The sequence below is a fragment of the Nymphaea colorata genome, chromosome 8 (assembly GCF_008831285.2).
Source record: "Nymphaea colorata isolate Beijing-Zhang1983 chromosome 8, ASM883128v2, whole genome shotgun sequence".
NCBI classification, from domain to species: domain Eukaryota; kingdom Viridiplantae; phylum Streptophyta; class Magnoliopsida; order Nymphaeales; family Nymphaeaceae; genus Nymphaea; species Nymphaea colorata.
This window is the reverse complement of record NC_045145.1, coordinates 3,576,432-3,588,569: the sequence shown is the minus strand read 5'-3', so window position 1 is coordinate 3,588,569 and position 12,138 is coordinate 3,576,432. Positions and strand designations below refer to the sequence as shown.

General features: G+C 38.9%; 1 protein-coding gene across 2 annotated transcripts; it reads left to right on the top strand.

Moving 5' to 3' along the window:
- The first annotated feature begins 4,190 nt into the window (after window positions 1-4,190).
- Window positions 4,191-9,213, top strand: LOC116259130 (transcription factor UNE10-like). 2 transcript variants are annotated; one of them, XM_031636778.2, is made up of 6 exons: window positions 4,191-4,319; window positions 4,652-5,117; window positions 5,522-5,617; window positions 6,402-6,467; window positions 7,354-7,719; window positions 8,491-9,213. In XM_031636778.2, the coding sequence occupies exons 1-6, from the start codon at window positions 4,276-4,278 to the stop codon at window positions 8,632-8,634; spliced, it is 1,182 nt and encodes a 393-aa protein (XP_031492638.1). In that variant the 5' UTR covers window positions 4,191-4,275; the 3' UTR covers window positions 8,635-9,213. The 2 variants fall into 2 exon arrangements, with proteins under 2 accessions (XP_031492638.1, XP_031492639.1); XM_031636779.2 differs by lacking the exon at window positions 5,522-5,617.
- Window positions 9,214-12,138: the final 2,925 nt, after the last annotated feature.

Sequence of the window (12,138 nt, the reverse complement as noted above, 5' to 3'; positions counted from 1 at the left end):
TCCTAAATAATTTAAGTAGCTAATATTCATGTTAGTACATAAGTTCTCTCGGTTAAGAATGTGATACCTGGGGTGTATCTCTTGGCACAATTTGACATGTTAGTACGAATCTTTGTTGAAGAATTCATTTATTATACCATGTTAGTACGGTACTCAACAAGCTTACGCTGCAGCTCTTCAATGGCTGAATCACAATGGCAGGCAGGAGGGGCGGAGGGAGGGGGGCCCGCCTAGGCCATGGCTCCACCACAGCTAATTGAAAAGAAAAAAGATTTACACTAAAAAAATTGAAAATTTTTAGTTGCGTAATGTATTTTTTGGATTTGGGTTTAGTTTGGTCCTACCCAGATAAGTTCGTTAAACCGTTTGGCACACTCTTAGGCGCTGCTGAGAAAATGCAGATGTCAAGAAAGGCTAGCGGAGGCTGTGGTGTACATGCTGGGGCCGAAGCAAATAGATACTTGACAAGGTAACAAGATTTTCATGGTTTCACACTAAGAAAATGACGGAAATCATACAGCTAGCTCGCTTGTAATAACTCAGCTGCTGCTTTCAAATAGCAAACGGTGGCAACCACGTCCATACAACCTCTCTCTCGCGCGGTCCATAGGCGCAAGCCTTTTCAGAGACACCAACTTGGTCACATGCCCTGTCTTGCATGGGCAGGCTCGTGGAAGGCAGATTCAGGCCCAGCCCGGCCAGGCCGGCGCCGTGGTCCCTTGGGCCTCACCCTTTCAGCTGCCATTTTCTTTCTTTGCCTACTTCTTGGGAACGTTGTGGTTCCAAAGCGTGTCGACGCCGCTGTCTAGGTTGGTCCAGCTGATGCATAGAAGCCTCTGGATCGCTTTCTATCTAATGTCTATGACGAAAAGTAAGGACCTAGGGTTTGATTAATTGGCCAATGATATTGGGATCATTTATCTTTCCACACATTGGGCACTTACTTTAGTCTCTATGTCTGGCAAAGGCAGAACCAGAAAAATTTTTAGATTGGGTAATAGCTAACAACTAAGTCCATTTATGTTCATGTGGCAGTGACCCTTGTGGGTCTCTCTTATAACTGGGCTTAGGTCCACTTAAATCCAACTATAAATTTAAAGTTTCAAAGTAGCTCTATAGGACACATGCCCTTCCAGACGCTACCTATCTCTGAACTAAACTGAGTTCCATAGTTTACTTTTCTTTTATGATGGAGAGGAACCTTCCTAGGGCTAGAACACTTAATGACCCTCTTCTACCAGACATAGACCTTCCAGGGATCGTGCAGCTTAATGGACTTGGGTGTGGCTAGATTGATCACCTTGAATAAGAAGGTGTTTGATTGGAGGAACATGTCTCTAGTTTTAAAAGTTTCAATTTTACCTATTGAACTTTTTAAAATGCTAAATTGTCACCTTCAAACTTTTTGAAAAAATAGGAATTGACCTCTATTAAAAAAAAATTATTTCCTAATTGAGGATTCCAGATGATTTGGTGAACAATGACTCTTGTTCTAGTAAATGGATGATCCTAACTGACTCAAGTGACCTGCGACTTGGATTAGCAAGTTTGCCAACTATGGCCGGATGCCCATTCCGACTAACTTGGAACACAGTGTCGGTTTTAAATACACAGAAGATGGCCACAATTAGACCTGGGCATTGGCCCGATGCCTGATACCTGAGTCTAGGCTCGACACCCAATACCTGAGCTTGGGTTCAGCCCGATTAAAATAAAAAATATTTTTTAAATACAAAATATATTTTTAATAATAAAATATATATCATTAACAAATAAAAATAATAAAAAATAAAAAAATAATCGGGCCCCATCAGGCGGGGTACCTGGGCACGTTGCCCAGGCTTAAGCCACAATATTGAATCCGGACCCCAACGTGAGACTTATTATACACAGGATTCGCTTTTGGTGGTGTGACATGGATCCACAATTGCAATGTTTGGGGCCTTCTTGGATTTGATCCACGTATTTGGTGGGCCTGGTACTAAAGAAAGATCATGACGCATCCGATCCACATTATAATCATTCATTTCTCTTTTCTATTGCAATGGATCCGAACTTGAACTAACTAATCCGAATGATCCGAGACAGCGATTTCCCTTTGAGCAGACAAGAATTTTTGGTCAAATTGCACCAGTTATAAAATTCTAAATGTTTAAAGGGTACCAATATAAAAATGGAAAAATTACCCTAACTAAAATGTCTATATAAAAATAAATAGTTTTTATTGCCCAGTGTAGGCAATTGCCCACACAGTACCCACGAAGACCAAAATTGGTCGCCTTCGTTCGGGACCAGTTTCCAAATGACACGTATTCACCACAAATTTATAATATGACTTTGACAATTTTTTGTTCATTTGTTTCAAAATTGCCTTTATGTTCCTTTTCATCATGACAAACATGTAAATAAGTTGAAGGTTTTTCCTTGCCAAAGATAGTAAATTCTCTCTCTCTCTCTTTCTCTCTCTCCATTCTTTTCCAAGTCATAACTATCGTTTATTATACTGCAAAAGAAAGGGAGACTTGAAAATTGACTTCTAAAATAAAATTAGTCTCATTTTATCGAATGCAGAATGCAGAGAGCCAAAGTTCATATCCAACCCTTATTCCTCATAATATTTTGTGACTGGTTTCGAAAAACCCACATGCACGCAAATTACTGTATCCAATTGGGAGGATGCATGAGAGAAAGAGCATCAGAAAGAATTTGAATCATACTTGGTTTTCTCCTACCCGACTCAACCTTGTTGCTTCCTATCATGCAAGATCAAGATGGAGCAAATTATACTCTTAGATTAATGAATCGCTCTTCTGATTGAAGGGATCGAAATTTACAAGGCAATTAGAAACTTACATTTGAGAAGCTCCAAAGACCAAAAACTGAAAAAAGAAGAATGTTATCCCATGGATCCAGGATATGATAGTTGTTTATCAGTTTATATGAATATGGATGTGAATGGTCAGAATATTTCTTGAGGAGTTTAGTTATTCTCTCTTTCATGTGGACTTAGACCAAATATGAGTTGACTTGTTTAGGTTATCAGAATCTGAACCATTTACATCACTATTTATAAAAGAGAGACGTGAACATCTCTGATTTGGTTTAGGTGCATGAGCGTTCTCTAATACGACATGGTTTTAAATCGGTGAGTGGATAGCACCCACATGAGACTGCATTGTTCTAGAACATGACTCAATATGAGGGATGCCAGTATATCTGAATTTAATGATGACTCAATATGAGGGATGCCAGTATATCTGAATTTAATGAGATAGCCAACCTGAACATTAAGAAAAAACTGGGTATGAAAAAATTTTAATATTCGATTAAGAAATCAGATCGGATTCAGATTTGCATAAACATATGATCGGATTCAGATTCAATCAAATTTAGTTTTAAATAAATATCCTATATCCAATGATCTTACATTTTTTAAAATCAGTCGGATTCAGTTTAAAATTTGTATTCGGATTTAGATATGAATATAAAACTCGGAATCAAAACCGATTAGGATTGAGAAATCAAACTTTTGGTTCAGATATTACTTTTCTTTGTTCATATTCTGATCCAAATTCAAATATCCGAAAATGAAGACACTATTAAGGGTATATGTGATTGAATCCAATCTATTGACATCTCTACTCAACATCCGGGGCTTTGGATGAGTCAACCCGAGTTCAAGTGGGCTAGGTCCCCATCAAAAATGCCCTCAAGGGATAGAACACCCATATACTTGGAAACATGTGGGATGCCTTGAATGGTCGGGGCCTACCAAGAGAAGGATGGGTCAGGACCAGCAAAATCTTTATTTGGGCCATCAGGCTCTTTCCGTGGGCCTAACCTCATCCACTGGGCCATGACAAAGACATGCTCCCTGCGCTACGATCTTTGGCGGTGCTCAAATCTCTTGATCCTAGCCGTCCAATCCAACTCAAATTGGCCACTCAATATTTTGCAGTTTACTTCATGGGGATCCCATCTAAGCCACAAAAAAACATCCGATTGGACGTCCAGGATTAAATCTTGAAATGCAGAGCCATTTAAGATGCACTTTCTTCCATGCAAGTGGGAGACAAACAACAGCCAGATTTGATGACCTTTCTGTCTCTCTCTATGAGTGTGTGTGTGTGTGTGTGTGTGGGGAGTACCACACACAGATTGATTGGTGTAATATAAATGACCAGGATCTTGTTCGTTTAACTTTATTTGTTCAGAAGAAGAAGCAGATCAAGAAGAAGAAGAAGGAGGAGGAGGAGGATAGGAGGCTACTGAAACATGAACCAGCTCGTTCCGACAGTCAAGCCCACTGCTCATCCATGGTGAGTGCATCAAGCTCGAGCTCAACCATCTTTTAGTGTCATGGTGTTGAAAAAATGTCTCTGTGCCATTGGAAATCTAGAACTTGTTACCCGTCACATAAATTTGATCTTTCAAATGGTTTCGGTAAATTTCTCACCAGTTAAGTTGGTCGATCTATTTCTTTGATTGGTGAGTTCAAATTTCATCTTATACATCCTTTTCTTGAAGCCGATATACATGGTGAGCTAGAAAGCTGGTTTATATTGGACCCGCGAGCTTGAGAATAGAGTGAGATGGTTTTTCCGGTGACCGGAAAAAGTAACTCACGCATCTTTGTTTTCCCTTCCCGCAGCTCATTTTCCGAAATAGCTGAATTGACGTGGGAGAACGGCAGCCTGATCATGCATGAGCTGAGCAGCCTCAACCGGAACGCAACAGCCAAGCCAGAATCGAGGCTCAGTTGGGCCGGGAACAATGGAACTCTTGAATCTGTGGTGAACCAAGCGGCTTGCTGTCAGTCTCCGAGTTGCAACAAGACTGAACTCCCGGAATTTGTTGCCTGCCATAATCCCCCAAACATGTCATTTGCCGGATCCAGCAGCGGAATGGATGCGGCCGACGAGCTGATGGCGGAGGAAAAATGGACGTGGCTAGGAGCAGACGTCACCGACTACAGCGAGTCCGGGGTGCCAAAGAAGGCCAGCGGGACCATGGCAGGTGAAACGCCGGATCCGCCGGAGACGATGATGGAGAACGGCGATTTCTCCTCCAAACCTGTAAAAGAGGAGAACGATGTCAGCAGCCAGGGAGGAAAGAAGGTGAGGAACGGCGCCCTCGACAATTATCAAGCTTTTTTCACATCCATTGGAAAATCTTTAGCAGTCTGAAGTGTCCTTTGTTGCGGATGTCTTTCTTTTTTCCAAAAGCACGGCTGAAACTTTGTTTATGATCAACACACATCCAATGTTTCTATACTGTTATAAAGCTTGCTGAATTTTGGCACCATTAATTAATCAAAATCAGATTATGTCAGTTTAATTTTGGTTATTTCGAACCCAAAATGCACTAAGTGAGTTTAGTCATCTAAAGACGAATCATAGAACCATAGACTAGCCCGCCTGAATGAGCAAAAATAAACTAAAATAAATTCAAATATAGTTTTTTTTAATATATTGGGTCAATAAAATGTGGTATTTACAAATTTGGCTACTTGTGATTCCAGAGAAGGCTGGAAGGGGGAACATGCAACAAAGATCAGATGACCTCGATGTCCACCAAACGTAGCCGCTCGGCTGATGTTCATAATGAACTAGAAAGGGTGGGCTTTTTTTTCCATATACTGCTTTTATTTTCATAATGACAAAACAAAGCTTAGCAGCTTTCATGACAAAAATTCTCCTCAAACATAGGAGCAGCAAGAAAATTTTTCCACAATTTTTTTTTGTAAAATTTTACGAAAAGAGGATGTATAATGTGATTTTAAAGTTTTAATATTGTTGAATGCATTTAGCTTAGTTGTTATAGCAGCTAGCTGCAAATATAAAGCCAGCCATGGGTTCAATTTTCATAAAAAAATGAGTGCCATGCACCCATGGATTTTCAAAATATATTAATAAAAAGACACTTGTAGCTCTTTTAAAAATTGTACTATAAAAATACATGTGTACTTTTCCGTAAATTTTTTTTTTCTAACAAAAGTCGAAAAAGTTCTGAAAAAAACTGTATTTTGAATGGAATGTTATTCTGAGATTCAGAGCATTAGTGCTAGTATGACAACACCCAAATAAGAGGAGTGTATGGTTAAAAATGACATTTACCGACCACGGCACCACCTCTTTACTATACATAGATGATGATGTGGGGCTGATAGCTTTGGACACATTGAATGTTGAGAATGATAGGTTAGAAAAGTACATATTTTTTATTATTCTCGTTCATATATTTCATGATTTTCAAGTGACTAAGAAGCAATTAAGATGTTCAAATCTTTTCATTCAAAAAATATGTGTAAAGAAGCAAACAACTTTAGAAAATTAGTGAAATAAAATAGATATACGTACGCTGAAGTAAAGAAGGTGATTTCTTTTTTTTTGTTGGTGCAGAGACGACGAGATCGGATCAATCAAAAGATGAAAGCTCTACAAAAACTTGTGCCAAACTCCAACAAGGTAAACAAATGAGCAAATAGAACGTCAATTTCTTTTGTAATTCATTTGATATACCTTCCTTTACCAAGAGCGAACCATATGCATGGCATTGATGATGATGAAAAGATTATTCATTAACTACAATAGTTAGCTTTGATGCTTTCCACTTGCTTCTTTAACCCGCGGCTCCATTTAGATAGTCAATATCAGCATAAATACAAGTGCACTTGTAAGTTAGACATTGGCCTGTTGATCAACATCATTTTCATGCAATCACTATCATAATCATTTGCGCCATAAACACAAATTAAGATGACGTGACAAACATAACAAGGTGGTAAAACAGGTGTCTACTTAATCAACTCCAGTTCGATCCACTCCTACACCAGGTTCAAGTCACGGGTCGATCTCAACCTACCTCCTAGTAGATTTTGTTTGGACTAGAAAAAATTACGTGTCAGATAACCAATCACTTATCTTTTATAAGTTCTTCAACATTATTACTAATCTTATATATGAAAAATAAACCTTTTAGATTGTTACCATTGTTTGTTACAATTTTATATGCGACTACATTTTTGGGATGTTACGTCATCACAATATCATGTTGTCATTATCATCATCATTTTCGTAGTTAAGGTCTTTATCCCTAACTGTTTTGGCATGATAGGTTGAAAAAACTTATCTGGATGAACAATCTATGTTGAGTATGGCCAAGCTATTTTTCTCTCAAATTGATGTGATGAGAGACGTATTGAGTGTATTAATCAAAACTTACAAAGTCGATTATTTATTTATTTATAAGGATTCATATATTAAAAATAGTTGTAGATTTACGAAGACGATCTCATTTGCGGTATCATAAGCATCATCAGTCCTCACACTCGTGATGGTTGACATCATGCAGACGGACAAAGCATCGATGCTGGACGAAGTGATCGAGTACTTGAAGCAGCTGCAGGCACAGGTGCAGATGATGAGTGTGCGGGCCATGACGCCCCAGCTGATGATGCCTGCCATGGCCATGGCTCAGCAGATGCCGATGGGGCCGCTCATGGGGCACATGGGTATGGGAGGCTTCGGCATACCGGCCATGCCCATGGGCTCCGTGGGCATGGCGCCGGTGCCGCCGTCTCCTCTTCTCCACGCGGCTCCACCGGGATTCGTCCCTCCCCTGCTGCCCTCCCAACTCCCTGCACGGGCGAGCCAGGACTCATCGTCTTCCATTTCGAGCCCTCTTCCCGGTGACCTTTACGGCACCCTCTTGGCTCAGGTGAGCAACCGCAACCGCAGTGGTCGATCGCTTTTCCTTTTAGTTACATATTTTTAGAAGAACTGGCCATATACATGGATCCCAACCTAAAAAATGAACCTCAAAATGATATCTGAATCCCATTATACGTATACAGGATTTTTAGGTTATTTTCTTGGTCTTAAGAATTGGAGATCACATCTATTTGGTTAGTCTTATATTGATGAAATTGAAAGCCTTGAAGAGTTTGTAGGTTGTGGCCACATATTGGTAGTTGTCTTAATTTCTGGCCTCTCAACGACTGGAACCGAAGCCGGCTACTTAGGAGATTGTCAGTTGTTTTGGGTCCCTCATTACAGTTGATGTAAGAAACAGCTAAGAAATTTGTTTATGTAAACTGTCCAAACACATACAAGAGTCTGATTCTTTGAACTATTTTCTGGAAGTCTTTACCATCATTTTCTGACACAATTTAACCTTCTGTTCAGTCTGAGTTGGTGAACTCGGGTAAGTGTAATTTTCTGCTTAACCGTCTTATTCTACGGCTCATATTCTGGATTGGGATCATCCCTGTGATAATTGGATGACCCATACTGTAGACATGAAGGAAGGCCTGACCTCGTTCTCATATAATCAACTCGTGAACATGAGAGCTGTTTTATGAGATTAAGAGCAAAATCTATCAAAATTTTCCTAAAAGAACTTGAAATGAAGAGAGTGAAAATTCACTGTGCACTTAAATATATAAAATATTATGCACTTCTCATATGCTTCATTATATGTTTGGTGCAGTCCTTGAATCATATGGATTACTACAACAGGGTAGCAAAATTTTACCAGCAATGGCAGCAGCACCAGCAGCAGCAGCCGCCGTCAACAGACACCAGTACTCCAACACACACCTCATTCTACAGGGATATGAATCCATTGATGTGACACAGATCCTAGCGTAATTAAGGAGACATGGACTTCTGTGGGTTCCAAGGACTCACTGGTGCATTTCTTCTTCTTTTTTTCTCTCTCTTTTTTTTTGCCTTGGACCAGCAAGAGAAGAAACTAAGGAGCATCACGTATTACCTTTCACGGATGAAGACAGGATAATTATCCTTATTAAAGAAATTTAGGTGATTAAAGATATGGCTTGTCTTTAAGTTGCCAGATGATCTATCAGTGGCTTTAGCGAAGAGGACGTGGACCTGCCGGTTGCCACATGAAGGTTACATTTTTCCGGCATGCCGTCGACTAATCTTGTTTGGGACTCCTAGTGACCTTAGGAGGGAAGAAGCAGACAATTTGAATGTAAATTCTAAGTATCTGGCTCGCTTGGGTCCTATGTATGTTGCTGTCTGCATGTCGGGGGTTTCTGTGCCTAGTCACAAGAACGTGGGTTCTCCCTGTTTTTTTATCAAAGGCACTTGTTTTCCTCCTGCAAAGTGTAGTAAGTAATTTTTTCTCATTGTAATAAAATTCTATGTAAATTTAAGAACATGGCATATATATTGATATCTCCTGTCAGATAGACACGCCTCAGTAACAGACATCAAGGTTGAGAAGAGATGAAACTTAAAAACCAAGATCATCCAAATGTGTATGACTCATGTTGTCAATAAGCCATATCCAGTAAAATATAAGTCTGGGGAACTCACTTCTTGCATGCCTTTATACACATGTGCACACTACATGCCTTATGGGGCTGTTTGGCAATAGTAACAGTCTGCTAGTGTCCCATGAACTTGCCTCCAAAAATGGGGCAAGTTCAGAGAACATTATTGCAAGTATCCACCAATCTATTTTATTATTTTTTGTCAGATTTATGACAGTAACAATGTGTAACTGTTACCAAAACGACCCCTATATACCTCTGACTACAAGTCTGGCTGAATGCTTTCAATGGTAAGAGGCACAAGTGCCGTTGCACACCAAGGGCAGGGTCTAGAAGGAATTCATTACTCGTTAAGGCTATTTGAATAGTCTCAGGTTCTCAGCCATACAAATACAACCATGTGTCGATCGGTTTGACGAAAACTAGTTCAATCAGAAAACAGCTGTGTTCCTGTTAAGAGCAGGGAGAGAGGATGCTAGATTGGAGTAATGAATTCCTTCTCGGGTGGGCCACTCCTGCACAAGCAGATTCTGAAAATAAATTCTAGTGACAGAATTTGGTCCTTCAAAGCTTTATTATCTTGAGTGGCCTTCTAATTGGTAGAATAAAACATCTATGCCAGAACTGTAGTGTTCGGTGAAAATCTTATGTTCTTGGAACATATGTTCCTCCTACAAACACATATTTTAAACATGCAGGAAAAATAACCACAAAGCTTTCACCTACCTTTTACCTTTCTTCTATTGTATGGAAGAACTTTCTATCTCATAATGCTGACATTGATCTTGTTCCAGAGAAGGCTTGGCTTGTCCAGGCCTTCTTCCCTTTCCAGACATTTTCCCAGTTGCAAGCAAACAGAGGATACTGAAAAGCAAGAATCCCTGGAAAGCATATATTCAAGTGGCCAACTTGCTAATGAGGTCCACGTTCAACCTCTACAATTATGTTGGTAGTGCACAAACACTACTGTCCTTTAAACTTATTCAGAAATTTATTGACTTATTATGATGATACCGATCTGTCATTCGTTATTGCCTAGACATTAGCCCTTGCACAGTTTGCCAACATGAGATGGTCTACATCAGCTACATATGAGACCAAGATCACTGATAGCAGCTATAATTCTAAATGTCAAGATCAGCTTAATGTATAGAAGATGCGCAAGAGTCCAAATTATTTCATACTACAATGGATTGGAGAACAAGACAGACAAAATGGATCCTGCTTGTCAAGTAGAGTGGCCCCATTGGAGAACAGGTGGGTTTTTGTCCGTGAACCTTGCCAAGCTTTAGGAGATTAGTGGAAGCAAGACATTTCTTGCTAACATCATGTTCCCTTTCAACCATTTTGGTGATGAATATAACCTCTGTATTGCTTCATTTCATGGAAGTTGTACATCCTTATTTTTGGCATGCTTTTTGTTAGTTGCAATTGAAGAATTTATATTGAGAATTGATGTATGTGGGGCAAAATGGGACAACATGTTCCTGAGCAACAGTTTTGGAGTGAGCATTTCTGAGTTTCTTGTATGCAGTCAGTGCTCGGGCAATAATTGGGATCTAGAATGCACTGCTGTACTTTGCTTTTACCAAAATTGGATGCGTGACCAAGATTTGTTTGCTGTATTCCGTTGTAGATTAAACTGATATGTTTCAAATCTTGTTATTTGCATTGTTTTGCTTCTCCTGATTGAATGATTTTAGAGCAGAGAACTTGGGAACGCAAAACTTTAGGAACACACACAGTGAATAAATACAACAGTACTTCACTACTTTTAGCAGACCAACCAGCTGGTTCGTCAAGATCTCTGCTCTACCTTAAAATTCTTCACCAATAAATTCCGGAAGTATGAATTGAACTTTGTGACTCCCTAGTATATTGAACTTTATGACTCCCTAGTTTAAAAGATATTCAAATAATCCGAAACTGTCGATTTTAGATCTTCATAAAATCCAAACCATGCATCAGATCTAAACGATCTTTTCCCGACGAGACCGGTAGATTTGAAACTTCCAACTTATTCATGCATGTTACAATCCTGAAAACCATACATATACACCCCTTTATGACACATTTTGCTATGTCAACAATATTTCTCTTCTCATTTGGACTATATACACACATCATAGTCACAAATAACGACTCAAAGTTTTAAACGGTGATGTTTTTCTTGAGTATAATACCGCAAACTTGAGAGAAACAGTAAATTTTTAAAAATTTTAAAAAACTAAAAATAAGAGAAAAGTAAATTAAATGAGAAACTAAAGACACAAACATCAAAAGGTAAGAAAATTTGCAACAAATAAAAAAAAAAACTGTTTGGCATTAAAAAAACTGAAAAAAAACGAAAAAACATGAAAGAAACGTGTTTTTTTATTTTTTTTTATGTTAAAAAATGCATTTTTTAAATGGTTGTTTAATTTATCACGTTTTTTTGAAAAAAATGCGAAGATAAAGCAAATTTGCAACAAATAAAAAATAAAAAATAGAAAACCTGTTTGCCATTAAAAAAATTGATAACCATTTTTTTTAAAAACGTGGTTTTTTTCGTTTTAAATGGCCATTTAATTTATTACATTTTTTGCGTTTTTTTGGAAAAACGCATTTTATATCACTGATATATATACGATGCTTGTGGATTCCCCTGGACATGGCTGGAGGATTTCAACTCCTCCATCTCTCTCTCTCTATCTATTCTGCAAGAAGCTGGGAATCATAAACGATATCATATGGACACTCCCCCAGAAAGTTCTGATCCAGAGGAGACGGGTCTGTCTGCTTTTGATGTGGTCTTTGTCGTAAATACCTTGAAGTAGACAACACCATGCATGCACAAT

Excerpts from the sequence above, each read along its gene's own strand:
- LOC116259130 (XM_031636778.2), top strand. The coding sequence starts at position 4,276 with ATGAACCAGCTCGTTCCGACAGTCAAGCCCACTGCTCATCCATG. Across the intron at positions 4,320-4,651 it reads AAGCCCACTGCTCATCCATG|CTCATTTTCCGAAATAGCTG; the intron begins GTGAGTGCATCA and ends CCCTTCCCGCAG. Across the intron at positions 5,118-5,521 it reads GCAGCCAGGGAGGAAAGAAG|AGAAGGCTGGAAGGGGGAAC; the intron begins GTGAGGAACGGC and ends TTGTGATTCCAG.